This window comes from Pongo abelii, chromosome 6, assembly GCF_028885655.2.
Source record: "Pongo abelii isolate AG06213 chromosome 6, NHGRI_mPonAbe1-v2.0_pri, whole genome shotgun sequence".
In the NCBI taxonomy this organism is placed as follows: Eukaryota; Metazoa; Chordata; class Mammalia; order Primates; family Hominidae; genus Pongo; species Pongo abelii.
The window spans coordinates 63,345,008-63,369,529 of NC_071991.2; the positions used below are offsets into that span (position 1 = coordinate 63,345,008).

Sequence of the window (24,522 nt, forward strand, 5' to 3'; positions counted from 1 at the left end):
AACAGTTACTCAAGCTCACAAAGATGGAAAGTACTGGGCTAAGATGTAACACATGATGTTTGGCCCCACAGCCTATGCTCAGATGCACTGTGGTTATCTGGCCTCTTTACTATTTGTTCCAAGTGATGGTTCCCTTTCCTCCCTTGGCCGCCATGACAACAATCTCTCCTGGCTCCTTATTCACCTTCCTAACCATCTCTTTTTCTTGCTCTTTCAGATATCATCATTCTGTACCCAGTTTATAAACTGTTTATAACCCAAGTTTCTCTCCTTGACTTTCTTTTGTTTTCATTCTGCTTCCCTCATCCATGTTCATTCTGCTTCCAGTCTCTTCCCCTTTGTTCATTGGCCCAGAGATATCTTTCCAAAAGGTAAATGTGATCAATCAATTTATCCCTCCTGTGCCCAACTGCAGTTCTTCAATTGCTCTCCCTGTCTGACGTGGCAGTTCTCATATATGGCTCACAGGTCCCTACTGGGGCTAGTTTATTCTGCTAGGGCCCACTGAATCTACGTTTGCCTTAATCATTGTCTATAACACAGTTAAAAGAAAATACAACTACTATTCATGACTGTCGGGGACTTTTTTTGGCATTAAGAAGAGTCTTCAATATTAGGGAGCTGAGTATATTCTGGCCTATAGGACAAACACTTACCTCTTAACCAACCCCTTGAAATTTCCCGTGTGATCATGTCCCTGCCTCACTTTTCACCACAAGTGACCCCACACACTGACATTTATACTCTACTCTTCAGTCATGTTGAGGTACTCATTGTCCACAGGACACATGACCCTCTTTCTTGAAATGCCCTTTCCCTATCTTCTGGGTGAAAACCTATTCATCTTTTAAGACTGGATTCAAGAGGAAACTGCTCCTCCAAACCTTTCCTGAGCACCCAACCCCATCCTCACACGCAGAACTGACCAACTCCATTCTTTGTGCTCCAGTGGTAGCCAATGCAACCTCCCTTGGCAGCACTTAGCAAATTAAACAGCATTTAGTAAATCTGTGAGATTTTTCAGAGCAGGGACTGAGCCTTCTGTATCCCTCTGACTCCAGTGCCTAGTCCAGTGTTACAAAATGTTTGTTGATTGCTAAAAGGAAAGTGAGTCCTTCAACTACAACAAATAAACCTTTTAATTAAAATATAAAATATAGTTCTGTTTGTTAATTTAACTAATAGTTTTTGAGTTCCTCTCATGTGTCAGGTGCTAGGCATAAAAAGTTAAAAGACTTTAAGGAGCTCATAGTGTGGAAGACAGAAAGGAAATGAAAGTTCACATGTTAGGATGAGGTGTACACTGATGTGTAGGGTGTGTGGAATAATAGGGAAACTGATCAAGTATTTTCTCCAAGGAGTTCCCCTAAAGTCCAAGCTTGATCTAGGAGAACAGGGAGATTTAGCAGATGATAAAGTACCAGATCCCAAATAGCTTTCAGTATTTGTACACAGCAAAGGTCAGTACTCACTAGGTACTAGGTACTAGGATCCACATACCAAATCTAGCAGCCATCTGGTTTTGTGTGGCCTATGAGTAAAGAATGGATTTTGCATTTTTAAATGTTAAATGTAAAAAAAATTAATCTTTACCTGAGAATAGTTGTGCAAAGGTTTGAGAACACAAAGGGATGTCACCAAAATGGCAGAGTGGAAGTAATCTGGCTTCACTCTCCCCTACAGAAAACCCAAAACAAATATCCAGTGCTAAGACTATCACCAGCAACATCCTGGAACTCAGAGACACTACCTAGAGCCACAGAGAAGTAAAAAACTCTGAGCAGCAGAAGAAAGAACGTCTCTATTTGCAATGCCCCTACCCAAATCTAATCAGGCACTGCATGTAGAAAATGCCCCCCAGACTCGTGGTTCCTACACTGGAGAAAGTGAGACTGAGGTGGACAGCCATTTTCCCCACTCAGCCATCTTACATTCCCTTGCAAGAAAACTGCTTTTTACCGTAACCCATAGGAAGTATCCCAAGTGCCTATAGAGACAAAAATCCCTGAAAGCATCTAGTGATAAAGAGGGAAGGTCAGACTAGCAACTCCAGCCCATGAAATTCTGCTCTTTATCTCAGTCAAAGGAGATGCCAAATCAGAGTGGCTGTTCAACAGCACCACACTGTACGAGGCACATTCCGTGGGTCTTCTGGGCACAAACCCCCAGCTAGCTTTCCCACAAAGCCAGAGTATCTTCTTGGGGCCCCTTACCCTCAATTCAGGATGGTCAGTACTTCAAGCATTTCTAAGAGTCAAGGCAAACCTGAGCTTAATGTTCCATACAGTGCTGAAAAGGAAGCAGAGATCTAGAATTAACAAACTCAACAGGTGACTACAAATAACCTCTAAGCAAACATACTCTAGAAAGACCAAAACAATCCAGTCAGCAAAGACTAGCATAAATAACTAATCCTTCAATGTAAAGCCATAGATGTATATCCACAAGAGACAGCAGCAAACAGGGAGCCATGACCTTTCCAAATAAAGCAAGGAGCGAATGACCAACTCTAATGAGATGATGATGTGGGAGCTCTCAGATCAATAATTTAAAATAGTAGTTTAAGAAAACTCAGCCAACTCCAAGATAATACAGAAAAGCAATTCAGAAATTTATCCGAAATTTAAGAGATTGAAATAATTTTTTAAAAATCCTGGAACTGAGAAATACATTTGCTGAAGTAAAAAATGAATTTGAGGCTTTAAAGAGCAGAATGAGTACAGCAGAAGAATCAGTAATTAATTCCGAAGACAGGCTATTTGAAAATACACAGAGGTGAAAAAAGGAAAAATGATGAAACGAACAAATGTCTACAGAGAATGACCTCAAAAGAGCACATCTAACAGTCACTGGAGTTCAAGAGGGAGTTTAAAAAGAGCAAGATGTAGAAAGCTTGCTCAAAGAAAGACGTATATATAGTAAACATGAATAGATCTAAGTGGATAGACTGAAATACAGTAATAGCAGGGGACTTCAACACCCTACCCTCACTAATAGACAGATCATCCAGACATGAAATCAACAAAGAAACATCAATGATAAACTAAACACTAGACCACATAGGTCTAAGTGACATTTATAGAACATTTCATCTAACAGCTGCAGAATACAAATTCCTTTTTTTTTTTTTTTTTGAGACAGAGTCTCACTCTGTCATCCAGGCTGGAGTGCAATGGCATGATCTCAGCTCCCTGCAGCCTTCACCTCCCAGCTTCAAGTGATTCCCCTGCCTCAGCCTTCTGAGTAGCTGGGACTGCAAGCACGTGCCACCACGCCTGGCTAATTTTTGTATTTTTAGTAGAGACGGGGTTTCACCATGTTGGCCAGAATGGTCTCGATCTCCTGACCTCGTGATCTGCCCACCTCAGCCTCCCAAAGTGCTCAGATTATAGGCATGAGCCACCGCGCCCAACCTGACAAATTCTTTTCATCAGCACACGGAACATTCTCCAGAACTGACCACATATTAGGCCACAAAACAAGTCTCTACAAATTCAAAAAAGTAAAAATCATATCAAGTACCTTTTCTGATCACAATGGAATAAAACTAGAAATCAAAAACACGAGGAACATTGGCAACTATACGAACACAGGAAAATTAAACATGTTCCTAATCAGTGGGTCAATGACATTAAGAAGTAAATTTAAAAATTTTTTGAAACAAATTAAAATGGAAACCTAATATATTCAGTCTATGGAATACAGCAAAAGCAATACTATGAGAGAAGCTTACAGCAATACATCAAATGCCTACAAAGAAAAATACACAACATTCAAATAACAAACCTAATGATACACCTCAAGGAACTAAAATAACAAGAACAAATCAAACCCAAAATTTTTAGAAGGAAAGAAATAAGAAAAATCAGAGCATAAAAAAATGACTGAGACTAAAAAATACAAAATATCAATGAAATGAAAAGTTCATTTTTTGAAAAGATAAACAAAATCAACTAACTTATAAAGAAAAAAAAGGAGAGAAGACCCAAATAAAATAATAAATGAAAATGGATATATAACAATGGATACCACAGAAATACGAAGGATCATTAGAAACTACTATGGACACGTATATGCCAACATATTGGAAAACCTATAAGAAACGAAAAAATTCCTGCACATATACAATCTACCAAGATCGAACCGTGAAGAAATAGAAAATCTGAACAAACCAGTAATGAGTAATGAGATTGAAGCAATAATAAAAAGTCTCTATCAAAGAAAACCCTAGGACCTAATGGCTTTACTGTTGAATTCTACCAAACAATTGAATAATACCAATTCTACTCAAACTTTTTCAAAAAATTGAAGAGGGAATACTTCCACACTCATTTGATGAGACCAGCATTACCTGACACCAAAACTAGACAAGAACACAACAGAAAACTACAGTCAGCATCTCAGATGAAGACAGATGCAAAAAATCTCAACAAAATACTAGCAAACTGAATACAACACACAATGAAAAGATTATTCAGCATGATCACGTGGGATTCAACCCAGGGATACAAGAACAGTTCATATGCAAATGAGTAAATGTGATACATCTCATTAAGAGAATAAAGAACAAAAACTGTATGATCATTTTAATAGATGCTAAAAAAGCACTCAACAAAATTCAATATCCCTTTATGATAAAAATGCTCAGCAAACTGGGTATGGAAGGCACATACCTCAACACAAAAAAGGCCCATCTCTCGCTCCTGCTTCTGCCATGTGAGATGCCTGATCCCCCTTCGCTTTCTGCCATGGTTGAAAGTTTCCTGAGGCCCCGCCCAAAGCAGGAACTGCTATGCTTCCCGTACAGCCTGCAGAATCATGGGCCAATTAAACCCCTTTCTTTGTAGGTTACCCAGTATCAGGTATTTCTTTATAGCAATGTGAGAACAGACTAACACACCAACCATTCCCAAATATATATTCCTGACCCAGGCTTTTCTCTCAAACTCCAGTCATGACTGCTGCACACTTACATATGGATTTTTCTATAGGAAGAGGGTGGGAACTAAGATTTATGAAATGTCTACTGTGTGCTGCACACTAAGTAGTATCTTAATGCATCAGGAATCACAGGTGGGAATGATGGAAAGAAATACCTACTCCCTTCTCGCTAATGTAAGCTGAAGGAGCTTGCCCGAAGTAGACGGGGGAGCTCTTAGGAGGGAAAGAAAGGCTGAGAACCACATACAGGCACTGAGATGCTCCAAAGGGTCTTGGGAGCAGGAGCTGTTTACAAGTCTCATCAGGACACTATCTTTGCAATGTATGCACTCTGTTTTCAGTCTTTTATTCCTTTTGCTCATGACTCAAACTCTAGAGATGGGGGATCAAGTTGGGAAAGGTTGGATCATATATCTAGTCCTTGAAAAGGCAAGGTCACTCCTGCTAAAAACCTCACCTGAGTGCATCCAATGTGGAGAGATTCTTCCCTAAAGAAAATCAAGCTGTTTTCACTCAAAGGTGGCAGACTGGAAGCTGGGTAGCCCCAAATCACACATGGCCACCTTCAGAGTTGCTGTTACCACTACTTGACAGATGAGAAACTGAAGCTCCAGGGGTTTCTGTAAGCTGCCAGGGTTGTGCCGCCTCATCACTCTGCTGGCTGTCCTCCATGCTGCCCTGCCAGGCACCTCACGTTCCTCATCCTGCTGCTGTATTCCTCCCGTCTCTCTGTATCCCATCAGCCAGCCTTGAACGTATCTCCCTCCCTCCATCATGACTGCTCCTGCCTGAGCTGAGGCCCTAATAGGATCCACGACAGTGGCTTTCTAACTTGTCTGCCTGCCTCTAGGTTCTTTTCTTCTTCCAGCATCCATTCACTTTGGTTGCATCATCAACTTGTTAAAATCTTTCAAAGGCTTAATGTCACCAATCAGATAAAATTTAAATTCTATAGCATGAAAGGCAAAGAAAGCCTATGCTCACCTTCGCAAGTTCATCTTTCATGATTCCCTGATACTCTCCAAAACATTCATTGCAGGGCTCTGGCCTGCTGAACTCTTCAAGTGTCCCAACTGCTCCTTCCCTCTTTTCCTTGCTTTCTGTCAGGAATACCTTTCCCATCCTAGTTATCCTAGTGGTTCCTAAGCAACACCTAAAGCCCATGTCAATCCACCTTCGCTAAGGAACTTCCTCTAATTTCTTCCGGCTCAGTACTTTTTGGTGTTTTCTGTATATAGCCACATGTATATGGATAATGCTGGACTAGGATGAGTGGTTTACATATTTGTAAAAACAGTAGTGGTATTTAGTAGTACATATAATATTCATTGAAAATATTTTCCTTTCTTTTTGTTGTTTGAGACGGAGTCTCGCTCTGTCGCCCAGGCTGGAGTGCAGTGGTGCGATCTCGGCTCACTGCAAGCTCCACTTCCTGGGTTCACGCCATTCTCCTGCCTCAGCCTCCTGAGTAGCTGGGACTACAGGCGCCCGCCACGATGCCCGGCTAAATTTTTTTTTGTATTTTTAGTAGAGACGGGGTTTCACCGTCTTAGTCAGGATGGTCTCAATCTCCTGACGTCGTGATCTGCCCGACTCAGCCTCCCGAAGTGCTGGGATTACAGGTGTGAGTCACTGCGCCCAGCCGAAAATATTTTCTAAGCACTTACTATGTGACAAGTACCATGGTAAATTCTTAATATGAATTACTCTTATTTAATCCCCACAGTTCTACCTAAGAAATGGACGCTATTCAGGAAAAATAGCTAATGCATGATAGGCTTAATACCTAGGTGATTGGTTGATAGGAGCAGCAAACCACCATGGCACATATTTACCTGTGTAACAAGCCTGCACATCCACCCTGGAACTTAAACTAAAAAGAAGGAAGGAAGGAAGGGAGGGAGGGAGGGGAAAGGAAAGAAAGAAAGAAAAAAAAGGAAGGAAGGAAGGAGAGAGAGAAAGATAGAAAGAAAGAAATGCTTATTATTATAATACTTATTTCACAGATGAGAAAACAGAGGCTCATAGAGGTTAACTACCTTGTACAGGATGCAACAGTAAACAGTGGAGCCAAGATATAAGCCAGATAGTCTGACTCCAGAAGCCTAACCTGGAACCACTATGTGCTGCCCTCCCCTTTCCACTATCAGACTGCAAATGTTTCTCAGCTGTAGAAATCATGAACATTTGCACTTTCCCAGTTTAGCGTCTAGCATAGAGCAGATAAGAAATACCTACTGAATGGTATATAAGGAAATACACTCATGGAAGATCGAATTCCTTTCTGCTTGATAGGGCTCAGATATGGTGCTGTCTGAGGGTGGAATCCTAAGGTGGAGGCAGCGACCACCTCTTGGGAACCTTTTCAGTGTCATAGTTTGCACTCACCACAAGCTTTTTCCTGATAGCCTCTAGCTTTTCAGTAGCTGCAGCCAGTTCTAAGTTTGCTTGGGCTAATGCTTGGCGTTTTGGCTCCACATCACAGTAGACCTGAAAATTCATGAATTAATACGGATACAAAGAGGATAAGTAATCATTCAATCCTAGATAGGATGGATGCTTTACGATTAAAATCTCTTTCATCTAGCAATTTCTCTTTTTTTATTGAGATGGGATCTTCTCATGTTGCTCAAACTGGTCTTAAACTCTGGGGCTCAAGGGATCGATCCTCCCATCTCAGCCTCCCAAAGTGCTGAGATTATAGGTGTATGCCACCACACCTGGCCTGTTATTTTTCAGGCGTGGTAACACCTAAAGGCACAGCACAATCCACATAGCATTCCACATTCTCTCCGGTCCATCATTATTTTACTTATTTAATCTGGACCTTAGAGTTACAAGTACTTGCATAAAATGCGATATAAGTCAAACACCATTAAGATACTCAAATCAGTTTGTCATAAAATGTGAAGATACTCCCCATATTCCTAGAAATTGCATTGTGCAGGAACTATAGCCAACGTTGAGATCATGTCTAGCCTTTAAGGCAGAAAATAAGTGTGGAAAAATTCTCAACACAGAAAGGAGGGTGGGAGATATCCACACAACATCAACCACATTGTCACTTTCTTTTCTAAGTTCCCAACCACCTTAAGCATATGTTGTTTGAATGGACCATCTGAGAATTTAGGTGGATCAATTTTTTTTTCTGCTGGTGGGGAGAGAGGAAGGAAATTAAATTTTCTTTCCTGTTTTATAGCAAAATAACACACAATGCAGCCACACTCAAGCTCTATGCTTGTCTTTTCACCTACTGTACAAGTAGAAGATGGGGCTGAGACATTTTATTATGGAGAGAGGTCATACATCAACCACAACCTGTCTAAACTCTTGCTTTATGAAGATTGCCACTAAAGAGAGAGAGATCAAGAAAGTCCTATCCCTGCGGGCCCTACAGTATAAAGGAAATAACCTGGCTTTATGAAAATTACTTTGGGAATTGAATTGACTACATTGACTTTTTCTCAGTAATTCCATATTTGAATATAACATACAACCCTCTAAGACAAAAATGAGAGTTCTTCAGAGTTGTGGGCCATGCACTGTTCCCTTATTAGATCAAGTACTCAGCAAAGTGCTTGGGATACAGTTGGTCGGTGATAAATATTTGATAAATAAATGACTACATGAAATTATAATCTATCTCTATACTGCCAAAAAGTACAAATTTTAGATTAGATCACATATAGGCACAAGTTACCTGTCATTAAAATACTAAAGTAAAGAAATGGTTATTTCCTCATCTCACTATGTCAACAATACAGATGGTGTGAATATTTGCTTTGAGAGCAGGCGCTACATTTAATTTGATGTGAATTCAGATTTGCAGTTGTTTCAAGTCAACATGAATTAAATATTTGAATGTAAATAAGTAAACTTCATATATAAGTTTTCATCTAATTACTTACTGCTCTTTAATCTAAAGTAGTCAATCACTCTTCCCAAAAAAAGATAGCTTCTAACATTTCAAATATTCTCCCGTAGAGAATTGTTTACTCTAACATGCTCATGTCTTATTCTTAGAACTACATATCCTTATTCAGAAAATGAAATAACAAATTTTACTCTTCTTGCTGACCTAGAAATTAATATGTTTGCAGCCCTTTGTGGAGAACATCTGTAAGCAATCAATTTAGGATTGATACCTCATAGAATTTAATGATGTTGATGACCCAGGCACAGAGGCCAGCTGCTGCAAAAGATTTGGTTCGAATCAGGTTTGGATTAAACTCGGGGTCTTTCAAATACTGTTCATTCACCACTTTTAGACAGTTCTCTGGAATGTGCTCTTTGTCATAGTTAATCAATGCTTGCAAAAAATCATCAACCTGCAAAGCAAAAAGATTTATTGCAATGAACCCATTTTGGCTGCAGAGAAAATTCCAAGGTCAAAAGTTAAAATCAGCTTTTAGGACTCACATTACAAAAGCAAAATTGGCAAGCTGCATTTATCCTACTGTTTGACTTTTTCAGTCTTTATAGTATGAAGTTAGAATTAGCAATGGACACTTTTAAAACCTCTTCTATCCCAGGGTAAAATATTCAGTCCCAGCACAGGAGGTATTCACATTTTGAAGAAAAGAAAGGCAGAAAATGAAAAGCAAAAAACACACCAAAAAGCCCCTGTGCTTCACCTTCCTATATATTAGTAACATTTTTCCAACCTAAGAAATCCATGTAATTTTCTCCCTCCTACACTTAACTGCTTTCATAATTTTGCAAATAATTAGCAACCTTCCACCTGCTGCTGGCATTGACTTAGGTATGCCATAACCCCAAGCTAACTTCCAACTTGGCAAACAAAAACTGTAAGTCTAGAGAACATATACAGTAGATTACATTCAGCAACTATGAAGATGATTTCTTCTGACTTAAACATCTTTTGCTATTAAGCATAACCACAGTACTGAAAACAGTATGGAAATTATCAGGATTTTCATCTTGCCAGGCTGGGCTGATACCTTTCCCATGAAGACTTTAGCTGCTTTCCAACTTCGGTCTTTGGGCACTCTTCCCCGAGGAGCCAGAAGGACCATCACGGCTGCGGTAACATTGGTAACTGCGATGGGGGGGTTGGGAAAGGCTTTCAGCTCACTGAGGTTGACCTGAAGAAAAGCACACAGAAACACGTACACAGACAGGATTAGGGGAAGTTTGGAGAAGCTCTGTAAGTTGCCAAGCTAGTCTTCAGTGGCCGCCCACTTCTCCTTATCAAACCAGTGTCAATTTGGCAATTCTTTGCCACCTGGGGACTCCACCTTGGAACTCCAGGAGGTTCAATTCTTCCTGGGTACTTCTCTGGAGACATCACTGCCCTTTCTTGCCTCCAAGAAAAATGATCTATATATCTATATATCAGTCCTGCAGAGCCCTGCTCACTGAGGCCAGGATACACACACACACACACACACACACACACACACGTGTGTGTATATGTTGTAAGATATTTATAGGTTCTATCTCACTATGTAATAGACTTGCATCTTAACCAAGCCCCTCCCAGACACATAATTCCTTAATTCAGTGTCTCTTAGGTTTGTTTTTCTGTCTTACATGTACAAGAAAGAAATGCCTTCCATTACACTACAGTAACTCTCAACTAGGAGAGGGCCAAGATAGGCTGAACTTTCTTCTCTACTCCTTTATCTCCTCAGGTCATACCATTGATTAATCCAAAAGATGATATTAATAGTATCAATTATATGTATCAGGGCAAATACTTTGAGGCAGGTAATAGCACATATAAGAAGCTGATGTAGGCTTATGATATTTAATACATGATTTGAAAAACGAAAACAACCAACCAGGTATTTCCTGTGATACTTTATGTGCTACATAATACACTCTTGTTTATAAAACCTTATCAAATGTTGAACCTGATTCTGCTCCCTTATCAGAAGCTGTCTATTTATTTGGTATATGATTACAGAGAATGGAAAGAGAGTGAAAGCAAGAACAAAAACCAAGTCTTAAAATATGCTAATAAGAATTTAGAGCTGGCTAACCAAGATTTTTTTATACTTTATACATATACACAGCTTTGTATTTTAAGTGGAGCTATTTTTCCTGAGTAAAGAGTAATTATTGAGAGAAAAATTCGCAAATTTAGAGAAACACAATAAAGAAAATAAATATTCCATTACTCAGAGACAACCAATTACTCTTACTTTTTGCCAATCTTTTTCTGTGCACATATTCTTACCAAAAGAATTAGTCATATAAAATACACTATTTTATAATCTGCTTTATTCACTTAATATATCATGGTTAATGTGTCACATTGCTAATTAGCATTTAACAATATTATTTTAACGGCAGCAGGGTATTTGACTGCGTAATAATCAGAGTTCTATCACGGTACGTTTCCATTTAAAATTTTTCAGTTTTATGGAAATACTCTAAGAAATACCCACGTAAGTATCTCTTTAGTCACAGTCAAAATTATTTTCTTCAAAAAATACTTAGAAAACGAATTCAGCATTTCTATGAAGAACAGTGAAAATCTCGATTCTTTCCTTTTTGAAATAGAATCTTAAGAATCTCAGGCCCAGTGATTTCCTGAGCTCTCCCCAGAGGTCTGGGAGAAGACCCCAGGATGAGATTAGCTGCAGGCTCTTAAAAGAACATTGCCCCCCATTTCACTTTCCCTAACAATATGCTTGTGATGAACACAGCTTACTTTCTCTTCTAAGAATCTGAATGCTTAGGGAGGTTTCACCAACAACATGAAGCTCGAAGAAATGGTGGGGACCAAACCTAGGTATCTTTGCTCCCATTGTTTTTTCCATGAGGGTCTCTCCTCAATGCTACTCTTTATATTCCAGAGGAAATAAAGAATCCTTCACCTAGTTCTTAAAGCAACACATGATATGAAAAATTGGATTTGGGTCAAATCCAGTTACCAACAATCCAGTTGCCTTTCCTAAGAGTATAAATCCCATACTGTTGGAAATATTCAAAAGGAGACTGCTTATTGGGGTGCCATAGAACAGCGTCCTGGATGGGGAAAAGAAGTTGAACTATAATGACGAACTCAAAGGTTTGTTTCAACTTTAATATTTCATGGGTGTTTCTTTTAAAATACTTTTTGGCTGTATGGGCTACTCTCTCGGCTCAGTTATTCAAACTCTAATAACCTTTAAATATTACTTTGAGGAAACTCAGGGACCAATAAATCATCTTTACCCTGTTGAGTGTATTGAGTGCAGCTGTAGCAGCCACCAGCGCAGGCTCAGCCTTGAGTAAGTCAGCTTCACATTCTCTCTGTTTCTGGAACACTTCAGTCTGAATGGCTGTCACCTAATTAGAGAGGAAAAGCAAACAAACCCGTATAAATTATTATCACAGATATCTCTAAAGAAAAATGGAGGTTGACTCAGATGCACTGTTAAATAATTCATTTCTCTGTACTTTGAACAGGTGAGGAATTTGTTAAACAGACTAATTTTCCTTTAGACATAGTATATATACAAAGTTTTGTAAATGTAAAAAACACACAGTAACAAATCTCAACATAAATGGATTCAAGTTCCAAAATGCTCCAAGAAAAGCTTTGACTAATTTAATTATAAGGTACCACTAATAGTAAAAGCAAGATTAAGCGATTTCTCTGTTCTTCAGTTTTCTTTTTCAGAGAGTCCTGGATTAACAAACATCTGGGCTAGCTTAGTAACCTAGACCACAAAATGTTCTTGCTAGGATTCTCTAATTTTTACTAACTTTTGCTTAGAAGCCATGTTGGCTATTCCTAAAGAACAGATTTGAAACTCTTTTGATCAACTGGCTAGAAGATATTCTACTCTGTGGTCATAGATTGCATGCCTAATTATAAATAAAATTTTAGTGAAGACTAATTACTGGTTTCTTCACAGATATGATAAGAAACCAGAGATGCAAGAGCCCACATCTGCCTTCGGTATTGGAACAATAACATTGATACCCACTCTCCTCTTGTGGATCCAGTGGCACCTCTTCCCAGGACACAGAGGGTGCTGCATCAGCCTTCTGACAGGATATATAATATAGAGGAAAGTTATGCTGGTAAACTTGAACCAAACCAAAATGAGAAGACAGGGCGGGGGTGGGAAGTGGTTTATCCTTCTCTCCTTAAGATACCTATAGAATCTGAAAGGTCAGGAAGAGTGAAGTTTTAGTCCTCAGTAGAAATTTTAGTTTCAAAGCTGTGGCACTGGGGCACCAGGATCTAGCCACCATGGGAGACGGTTCCCGTGGTGATGGTGATTGTGGAATATAAAGTGTGAACAAAAGTATATTTCTTCAGATGTATTTGAAATGAACAGGTTTAACTATACCATAAAATTAAACACTGCTCACAACAAATTATGTTGTCTACTACAGCTTTATTATCAGTAATTACCCTTCTCCTGATTAACCATTATTTTGCTGTGTACTGTACCTTTTATGAACATAATTGGTTCAGGGTAGATATGTGGCCTCCTGCTAATACACACACAGCTATCATTAATGTAAATAGGAAAACTCTGCTTGCTTACTGAGAACTACTCCAAAACCACAACCGTCAAAAGCTGCCAGGAATGGACCACAACAATTTTCTGTATGCTACACAACATTGCTACAGATAAAAGAGTTTATGTGAGTGAAGGAGTTATCACCTCAGGTTTATTTATTTTCCATAAGGACACAGTGAATCTATAAATGCTGTTTGTTACCATTTATAATGGCATCATTAAAAAAATCATTTTAAATTGGACTCAGGATCATAGATTTTTGGTACTGGATAAAACCTTACAGAGTACTTCTTTTAAGTGCTTTTTTTTTGGGGGGGGGGGGACAGTTTCATTCTGTCACCCAGGCTGGAGTGCAGTGGCATGATCTTGGCTCACTGCAACCTCCGCCTCCTGGATTCAAGTAACTCTCCTGCCTCAGCCTCCCAAGTAGCTGGGATTACAGGCACCATCACTACACCCGGCTGATTTTTTATATTTTTAGTAAAGGGGCTTCATCATGTTGGCCAGGCTGGTCTTGAACTCCTGACCTCAAGTTATCCACCTGCTTCAGCCTCCCAAAGTGCTGAGATTACAGGCAGGGGCCACTGCGCCTTGCTAAAGTGCTATTTCTATCAGCCTAGGAGCTGCTACTCTTTTCTGACTCCTTTACTATTAATGGAGTATTTTTCCTTTGGGTAATTTTTATAAACAAAACAATCTTGAACATTAAATAAAAACCCACTCATACAAATGAAGAAAATTCTCAGGTTGGTCAACTTATTTCTCATTCTCAATACCTTTTACCCTAAGGTACAACAATACTAGAAGAGTGAAAATTCTGTATATCTCAGTAAGCTGGTAAGCTGGTGTACAATTTCCTTTGCCCAATGGCTCCTAGGCAGTGGTCAGCAATGCTCAACCTATAAAACAGGAGAAGAGTTGCATGGAGTGCCTAGAGAGTGTGCTTTCCCCTTACCACTGTAAGTTAAAGCAGGAATTTGGAGACAGTTTCATCCTTGGGTAGACCAGAAATTCTCTGCCTTGCATTAGTCAACAGCCCCTTGCAGATGTTCTTAAGATTTAGTGGTGATCACAGGGAGAGAATAAAGAGAACAAAGTCCCAATAACTGCTTGTTATGGGCTAAATTGTGTCCACCCAAAATTCATATGTTGAAGACCCAAGCTCACCATGTGACTGTATCTGGAGACAGAGCCTTTACAAGGTGATCAGGTTAAACTGAGATCATTAGGGTTAGCCCTAATCCAAACTGACTGGGGTAAGAAGTTTGGACACACACAAGAGACATCAGCGGAAGTAATCACAGAGAAAAATCATGTGATGACACAGCAAGAAGGCAGCCATCTGCAAGTTACAGAAGGAGAAACCAAACTTGCCAATACTTTGATCTTGGACTTCCAGCCTCCAGAACTTGGAGAAAATAAACTTCTACTGTTTAAACCTCCCAATCTCCCAAAATATCCCATGTGGTATTTTTGTCATGGCAGCCTTAGTAAGCTGATACAGTGCACTTATCTGCCTTTAGATTATAAGAATTTCCTTATGATCCTCTAAAACCCAGTCCCACCCACATTCAGAACAGAAACACACACAAAAACTGATAGCAATTCCAAATCAAGATTGATGCTCAACTTTTGAAGAGACGATATTAGCACTTCAATTTAGAAGGTGCCTCTCTACTCATGAAGGTTTACACTCTACTCAAGGGAGAACACAGTTTGAAAGCAATGAGAGAATTCTCAGCATTTTAGAATTTGGAGCTGAGAAGCCAAACAAAGGTGGAAGAAGAACTAATTTTCACAGGCTTGATGATGCCTTGTGTGACTTGGAAGTCACTGCTGGCAATGCCCAGTGGTTCGAATCACCCTTGATTACCTTATAGATTTGAAGCAATGATTTCAACCTGTTTCTCTACATGGGCTGTCAAGGTTCAAGGCAAGACATTCTCTAACCCCAACATTTATTTAGTCATATTAAATGTGGCTGTGTACTTTGTGAGCTATGCAGCATTATTTTACATTACTGCTCATGTTTGAAGACTTGAGACCCCAATTTCATAGGACCAGAAACAGTCCATATTCACCCCCTTTAGTATGGCACAGCATAGTATCTAGCACATTGCTGAACATATGACAAATGTGAACCCAGAGCATGGACTCAGGTGTTGATGAATTTCTAGATACTTTCTAGTTTAATTACAAAAGAACTTTCTTCCATGAATACTCAATTTACAATAGTTCCTTCCCACCATCATGTCTCTCTACTGGATTTTCATCAGAGCACCTATCTCCAAATATCCAGCTTCTCAATGTATTACTTGTCTCATGTCGGTCTTTTCCATTGCAATGGAATCTACATGAGAGCACCCTGCTTGTCAAATATCCCTAATAGTCTACAACACTGCCTGGTGATAAAATAGATGTTCAGTTAATATTTGTTATTTATAATTAAATTAAGCTCCACGGATAAAATGAAAATGTTTAGAAGTTTTATTTTTATGTCTTGGTATGGATTAAACATAAAAAATAGTATGTCCCTTCTTTGTGTTTGAAGAACTTCACTAAACAACCTGTCAGATGAGTTCTAATTTGCTAAAACTTCTTTCTCCTTTTATAAGGGTAATTTTTCCTTGGGAATTCAAATGTAAAAATGCAGAAAAAAATCTCTAGAGTATTTATATTTAAAGTTTCCAAAAAGTATCTGTGATGATAGGTTATGATATAATAACTGCTAGAACATCACATGTTTGTGTAATGCCTGAAAAATATTCCCTGGATAGAATTAGCTAATGGTGATTGTATCATGTGATACCTAATTGCTCAATGGAATAATATACTTTGTCTTTTTTGCCCCTCTTTTATGGAGAATGGGGTCTTATTATGTTGTCCAGGCAGGTCTCGAACTCCTGGGCTGAAGCTATCCTCCTGCCTCTGCCTCCCTAAGTGCAGGGATTACAGGCCACTGTGCTCAGCCCAATAATATACTTTTCAGGACATTCTCCACTTACCTGAAACTCAACAGAAACATTTACAACCCAAATTAGGAATTATATGCCCGCTGATCACATAGGGCATGCCAAATGTGCCTTATCTTCAATTTTAAATGCCATAATCTTATTTCTTAAAACTGTCTTTTTAGAGTTTTGATGTTCAATATACTTTTCAAGTCTTTAGTTGTGCAAGGAAAACATGCTCAATATGCATTGGAAAAAAAAAGAAAATCAACTCAATTGTATATGAATGGCAACACCACTGGAAAATCTCAAATATTTTCAGGTAACATAAAATACAAGAAAAATGGCATAATCACTACCGATTCAATGGCTGTGAGAATGTTAGCAACTTATAACTTTTTATTAATTAGGCCCTGATTATACTTTTTTTGTCTAAGATAAGAATTTTTTACCTTACACATATACACTTAATTTTTAAACAAATATGTATTAAAATTTTTCTGTTTACTGTGGTATTTCTTTTGAGAAATCAGACGTACAGAACTATGTCTTCCATTTGTAGCTGATGTTTTGGTAAAAGAAGATGACAAAAGACATTGTATTTATTTCAGAATTGCTAGAAACCTGAGTAGAAAGAAAGCAGAATCTATATAATCTTAAAAGGAATTATTTCCAACAATAAAACATAATACAGAATGCCAGGGCCTCCATCGAATCAAAAAGAACAAATTTAGCTTAGGATTAATAATAAACTCCAGTTGTATTATTAAAATGCAAAATTTGAAAACCATCTTGCTAAGTGACGGAATGGGCTTTGTTAACAATTGAGTTGTTCAATTTGCCTAAAAAGTGGAAACCTTTAAAAACCTCAGAGGTGACTTCCTGACCTTTACTGTATTACAAATAGGCCTGATGTTCAAGATCCACATCGATTATATGCTTGAATGAGCTCAGTATTTATTGTTCTTTCATATCATTAAAAGAGCTAAAAGGTTGGGGAAATGCATAATGTAAAGAAAGGTCAAGTGGTAATCATGGTGTGAAATGCTGTTACATGTGTAACTATAATAATTCTTTAGACTTTATGCTCCCTGGAGATGAAGGTGTTCAAAATTGTTCACCTACCAAGGTTTATATTGTGCTAAATATAGCTCAGCACTCTAAATGGTGGAATTAGCCTGACCTTTCGCTCCTCAGCATCAGCGATGGTCTTTTCCCGGCTCACTTTCTCCGTCTGAAGGCCGATCTTTGTGATCAGAGCTTCGGCATCGTGATTTCTCAGTTGCAACTCGCCTTCCTGAGAGGCAAGTCTGGCTTTTAGATCTCCCACCTAAAACAAAAGTCATTATTCTTACGTCACTGGTCTTGTTCACAACAAATCCCAGATAGAGCTTATTGTTGGGAATGAATTCAGGGATCCCTAACAATTTGTATCTTGCATCTGTCTCTACCCTGATTTTCACTGTCTTCTGATTTGCAAAAATGCAGCCACGTTGTTTTTCTCCATATGAGAACAAACAGAATAATATTTTCCAATAATTTTGCAGGAAATATAAATAATTTTTGTCAGTACTAACAGGTTGAGTAGGGAAGCTGCTCTTCCCTCTGTCTGACCACATGCTCCTTCACCCACATCTGCTTTTGGGTCCTAGGCAGCTCAGGCTCAAGGAAGCAGAGGTCGTGGGAAGACATACTTGGTGATGAGCTGGAAGAACTATGCCTCTCACTCTCCAACAGATGGTTGCTGGAGGCTTCAGTAAGTTGAAGACATGAATGCTCCTTGCCTGACTGCAGATTAATTGGCTGCATATTAAAATGCCCACGGATAGGTCTCACCTCTTTCCATCAAACAGAAAATGGCCCTCTTGATTTTTTTCACCTCATTTATGATGGTGAAGCTAACCCAATATTCAAATTAATACCTACTAAGAAAAGCAAACTGTGTGTTTGGGGTATTAGTATGCTGTGGCCAAAATTCAGTGAGCTTCAGGGGCATACATGTCTCCCATCAGTCCATCACTAAATAACCTTACTCAGCTCTTGGAGAACTTAGCCTTCCAAGGAATCCATAAATTCATCTGCTAAAAAGAACTGTCCATTTTTTTCAGTTATAATTTCATTAGGTTCAGAAGGCATTACTAGGTTCCTCAGTTTGAGGGTCATGTAACTAAAAGCAGAAGTGAGGTACTAGAGAAAAAAAACATGACTCAGTTCTCAGAAATATCTGAAAGCAGCTTTATACATCACAATAATTATCTCTGCATTGCACTTCTTTTCCAAAAGTATAAATATTACCATTAAAAAATCATAGCAGCAAAGAACAATCATAACCATTTACATTTATTTTAACTCAATTGCTAAAGACATTTCAGTGGTTTCATCTTGTGGAACGACGTCCCATTACTATATGCAAGTAATCTTGCAGTTTCCACCCAACGCAGTATATTTACACTCTATCTAAAAAGCATGATTACTACTATGGCTGCTACTTGTACTATTATAGATTAAGCTATGGCTGATTTTTCAGCCTCTATAAATTCAGTGTAACTTTGCATAGTGACACGCTTCTCAGTTCTTTTTAGCCATATGAAACTAGTATTAGGTTAGGCCACAGTCAAAAGAATCATCCATCAGGAAAATTCAGGTAAAACCACCATATCACTACACGCCTATTAGAATGGTTAAAATAAAAATTAGAGATGCCACCAAATTATTGCAAGGAAGCTGAGAAACTGGCTCTCTCATACACTGCTGGTAGTAATGTATAATGTCACACCCATTCTGGAAAGAATTTGCCTGTTTTCTATAAATGTAAACATGCAAGTACCACACAATTCAGTAATTTCATTTTTGGTCATTTGTGGATTTATGCCTACAAAAAAAACCTGTACATGAGTATTCATAACAGCTTTATTTATAATAGCCAAAACCCAGAAATAACCCAGATGCCCTTCAGTGGTTGAATGGTTAAATTGTGCTACCTTCATTCTGTGGAATACTGCTCAACAATAAAAAAGAACAAATTATGGATACACCAAATACCTTGGTTGGATCTCAGGGGAATTATGCTGAATGAAGAAAACCAATAACCAAAGGTTACATATTTGTATAGCATTTTTGAAATGACAAAATTATAGACATGGAGAATAGATTAGTGATGGCCAGGAACTGGATTCAGGAGGTGGGGAAGAAGTGGGGGGTAACGTAGGTGTGGTTATAAAATGGCAACATGGGATCTTTCTGTAGATGGAAGTTTTCTGTGTCTTGACTGTGTTAGTGAGTACCCAGACCTACATGTGATAAAACTACATAAAAGTAAACACACACACATACACACACGCATGCACACACATACATACAAGTAAAACTGGAAATCTGAATAAGGTCTGTGGATTGTACCAATGCCACTTTCCTGGTTCTGGCATTGTACTAGTTATGCAGGATGCTACCACTGAACCTATAAGATGTGACAGGGACCTGTCTGTACTATGTTTTGTAATTTCTTCTGAATCTATTATCATCTCAAAATAGAAATAAAGCAAAAAGAATCACCCAAGAGACTAGGACAAAATTGTGTTATTTCAAGCCCTAATTTCAGTTTCTAAGGAAGCTGTTAGCTCTGAAATATTCAGTGACTGAAGCCGTGGAAGCAAGGCTTTCTCTATAAAGAAAGGTCACTAGGACTATCTGTGATGACCTAAGCTGACATCTAGAGAGAGGTTATTTGGCTGTAAAAGGGGCTTATAGCTTTACTGTAAAGAATGAACACTGCTAATGTTTTCAAATGACATGGCATTCCTTAAGGCAGACCCTTAGAGGATACATGCCCCAATATACAGGCATTATGCTCACCATACAACCTGATCTTACGCTATATGGCTCTCCAATTCTCCAAATAGGAAACCAACCTTCCTTTTTATAACCCACTTATTTCTAAAACTGCCATGTAGCTATTGAATATTCCAACCACTTTTTTGATATTAAGAGCATTCCATGCACAAATACCTAATGAAAAGAAATCACCGTCAGTCTTTCCATCAAGACTTCATGTGTCAATCAAGATGTCTTGTGTCTTTACAGACTTTCTGCCTGTGGTTCTCAGCTAAGGGGGAGTAAAGAGACCCAAGCAGCCCTGGACTTGGCAGACATAGTGAATTGGCCCTCCCGTCTCTTTCTCCTCGCCCATCCCCCCGACTCATCAATATGTAACTGAGGTGACTATTAAGAAATCACAGTCTCTCTCCTCTTCTTTTTTCCTATGGCTGAGATGCTGCCACCACTGGAATGGTCCAGGATGGTACCCCACTTGCTTTTAGCTCACAACCTTTAAGTATGGCAGAAGCACTTATTTCTTTGCTAAGGATGCCCCCACAGTATTGAAAGCTCAGTTTGGGTGACAACACTATCATTTCCTGATAGTGGGCAAAGTCAACAGGTTCAGTTTGGGATGGCATTCAAAGGGATATAAATGCATTGTGACACAGAGCTCCTTCCTCATCTTATTTAGCACAATAAGACTCCAGGGAAAATCTTTTTTATGGAAAGGGGTCTTGATTTAAATGAGACAGAAGAGGATAGACAGATAGAAGAAAACTGACATGGAGAGGGGCAAAAGATAAAGTAAAATAAGGTGTGAATAAAAAGAAACAGGAAAGACAGACTTTTTTTTTTTTTGAGACAGGGTCTCACTCTGTTGCTCAGGTTGGAGTTCAGTGACCCACTCAGCACACTGTAACCTCAAACTCTTGGGCTCAAGGGATCCTCCTGCCTCAGCCTTTCAAGTGGCTTGGTCTACAGGTGTGCGCCACCATGCTCGGCTCATTAAAAAATTTTTTTGTAGAGATTGGGTCTCATTTTGTTGTCCAGGCTGGTCTCAAACTCCTGGACTCAAGCAATCCTCCCTCTTCAGCCTCCCAAAGTGCTGGGATTAAAGGTGTGAGCCATTGTGCCTGGCCTAGACAGGCGTTCTTTGAGAGGAAAGGAGAAGGTGCACAAATATGGATATGCTATTTGTGGGTTTCCTAGAAACTATTCTTAACATCACTTGATCCCAGCCGTCCTGGGAACATACTCACCCTGGTTTCTCTTTCCTAATTGTGGTCCATCTACTCACTATTAGTACAGATCACAGTGTTTGGCCACAGAGTCATTCTTGGTATAGAAAACTAAGAGGGAAAGAGGCAAGTGGTGCTTTGGCCCCAAGTGACTGAAGGACATAGCCAGAGAGCCCTTCAGAGTGAAAAGGTGCCCATGTGAAAAGGTGCTCCCTCCTTCGGGTCTCAGTTTATTTCTAGCCTAGCCACAGATGGGTTACCCAAGCCACTTGGGGAAACCACTGCCCCAATCCTTGTAAAGCATATGAGAGTCTGACCTGATGACATCACTCTGAGAAGGCCACCAGTATTTCTAGTCTTGAGGTGATCACTAGTGAGAATTCTTCTCACTCCAGCTCTAAGTCCTGACTGACTCAGAGAAAGGCTGGGCTACTCTTCAAAGTCTTCAGAGTTTCTCATTCCAATCTCTTCTTTCCAGCCACAGAGAGGCAGCATAGTGCTATGGACAACTCACGGGCATCAGAGCAACACAGACCTGGGTCTAAAACCCAACCTCACTGGCTCTCTGGCCTTAAACTCTTTACGCCTCATATATAAAACTATAGTAGTAACACCTACTTCATGAAATCCTTTGTTTTTTAACAACGAAATAATGATAATATGTGTACAGACCCACACATGATTAACATCCTGTGCTGATTCTCTCCCGATTTACTCCTGCAAGTTAGAGGCATCGACCTTCGAGGGAGGCAGGGGCTTTAGGACTGAGGACACAGATGCCACTGGACACTTTTATCTAAGAGAGCTGGTGGCTAAGAGGAGCAGACCAGTCACTAAGGGAGAAACAGCTCTACCTTGGGATCTCACCACAGTCATTAGCCAGAAAATGATGCCCTCACTGGAGGTTGAGAATCTGAGACCAAAAAAGATACTGGTCCATCCTAGGATGATAAAAACCTTGACGACAAATACCATGCACTGAAGAAGTCAGAGACAAGAGAGGCAATCCGCTGTGTCTGCTCCCTTCAATATCTCACACTACCTTGCACTGAGTCAGGCCAGGAAGAGAACGTTTCGCCCTAATCCAGCTGTGAGTCGGCCAGTCCCATTGTAGGCTTTGGAAAGCAGTAGCAGTGTGTTCTTGGTGTCATGAAACTGTAAATTTCACCAGCTGGCATCTTATAGAAATGGATTTAGTAGTGCTTCAGAAGGAAATATATTTTTCTGTAAAACAGCATAAATGTTACTCAGTAATAACACATCCTGGTCATACCTGAGAGGCTGTGGTTTTTAGCTTTTGGATGCCATTCACCAGGTGTTCTTTTTTCTCGGATACCTCATTTTGCTTCTTCTTCAACAGGTTCTTAAACAGTGATATTTGTTCTAGAAAACTCTTTGGGGTAGTATAGTTGTGTCTTCTCTCATTCTGGTAATATCTGGTACTCATTTCATTTACAGTGGTGTGAACATGTGCCATGAAAAGGCTAATGGAGTCTTTGTGCAGTGGCTGAAAACATAAACATTACAGTTCATGTGAAATCCTCTCAAGTTAAAAATACAACTTAAAAAAAATCAAGAAAATGATCATTTTTTTTTCTAAAAGTCAGAAAAAAAATGACAGTATAACCTACAAAAACTTATTTAATCTTTAAGCGCTATCCACAGGATTTGGGAGATTACAAAAAAGCATTCAGCTTGAGTAACCTTCTTCTTGCCAAGTAGGACAAAGGGTTTTTATGTGCTCCACATACCAAATGCAAAAGCCAACATACACAGATCTTCACAACTTGATTTTTATCTACCGAGTGTGTGAAAGAGAAGGTGAAGAAACAGACACGATATCCTGAGAAATATTTCTGCCATTGCTTTCAAACTAAGCTTTAGACAAAGAGAAGCAATAACCCTGCAAAGTCACTGAAAAAAAAAAAAAAGCCAAAACTTAGAAACTCAGTTTTAAGAGAACTCATGTAAAAACAAACTGGATAGTAGGGTATAAATGTCACTGCTGCTGGGAGAAAAATATCGTGATCATTTCCATTCATATTTGGGGAAAAAAACCCACAAAAAGAGCAACTCTCCTTCAATGAGTTACTGGAAGACCCCCCACTATACATTCTTTCCATTTTGTCCTCTATGACTTCTGAAGTAGTTAACTTTTTAATTTGTGGAGTCACATCTCCCTCATTTTAATGATTATTTATTGCATTCTGTACAAGATGAACCAGGTTCAATTAATCAAGGGAAGCCTAAAAATCAATTAATATGAATTAAATGAGCTACACCAACTCTTAGGAAAGTCACACATAATTTACCAAAGTGCTGTCAATAATGCTCAGACATCTTTGGGAAAATTGCACACAAGTGGCTGGTGATGCAGTTAAACGTTTCAAACCTGCACCATTAATATTACAAGCAGAGGTGTGAAGAGAGACAGGCCAATTCTTGTTGGTGAAAAACAATTGCTCTTGAACAATGTCTTTAAACAATCAACTTTCCAACATCACGACAAATTCCCGAGTGGGTTTAGAATACCTCCATATTGCACTGTGCTGCATATTAAAAATCCATCTCACTAGTAACTGAAATAATGTATTACTAAAACAAAAGTTAAAAATAACGTGATATAAATTCCGAATATTCTTGGTTTCTAGTGGACCCCAGATACAAATATATTTCCAAACAGTGGACTCAGAAAAATAAAATTTATGAAGAAGTTTATATAAACTTCATAGAAATCATAATCCTTTGGAGACTTTATTTTTACAAGAGCTTGACTTCAATACAGACATGTGCAGGAATTTACTCCTGTCCTGTCTTGTTTTAATGGGAACTAAAGGTACACACATACCTTCCTACAATATAGATAAATAATTCCTCAGCCAAGTGTAACCTCCTTACAGGAAGGAAAAAAAAAGAAAGAAAGAATAAAATAAAAAAAACACTCTGGCCTCTGCCCAACCATGATCCTTATGAGGAGGCTCCTTGGAGGCGCTGAAAGCTCTCTTTAACAACAGTTTCATTTGTAAATCGGGGATGGAAGAAGTGGTTTCCGGTAGAGCTGAAAGTGGCCCGAGACAACTTGTCTCA

General features: G+C 39.0%; 1 protein-coding gene across 1 annotated transcript in view; it reads right to left on the reverse strand.

Moving 5' to 3' along the window:
- Positions 1 to 24,522, reverse strand: part of DNAH11 (dynein axonemal heavy chain 11) — a 359,682-nt gene that overhangs the window by 109,804 nt on the left and 225,356 nt on the right. Inside the window, exons 56-61 of the mRNA XM_054559402.2 lie at positions 22,709 to 22,942; positions 17,565 to 17,711; positions 12,127 to 12,240; positions 9,903 to 10,046; positions 9,087 to 9,269; positions 7,330 to 7,431 (exon numbers count right to left, since the gene is read on the reverse strand). Of these exons, the coding sequence (XP_054415377.1) occupies positions 7,330 to 7,431; positions 9,087 to 9,269; positions 9,903 to 10,046; positions 12,127 to 12,240; positions 17,565 to 17,711; positions 22,709 to 22,942 (924 nt within the window). The remainder of the gene's footprint in view (positions 1 to 7,329; positions 7,432 to 9,086; positions 9,270 to 9,902; positions 10,047 to 12,126; positions 12,241 to 17,564; positions 17,712 to 22,708; positions 22,943 to 24,522) is intronic.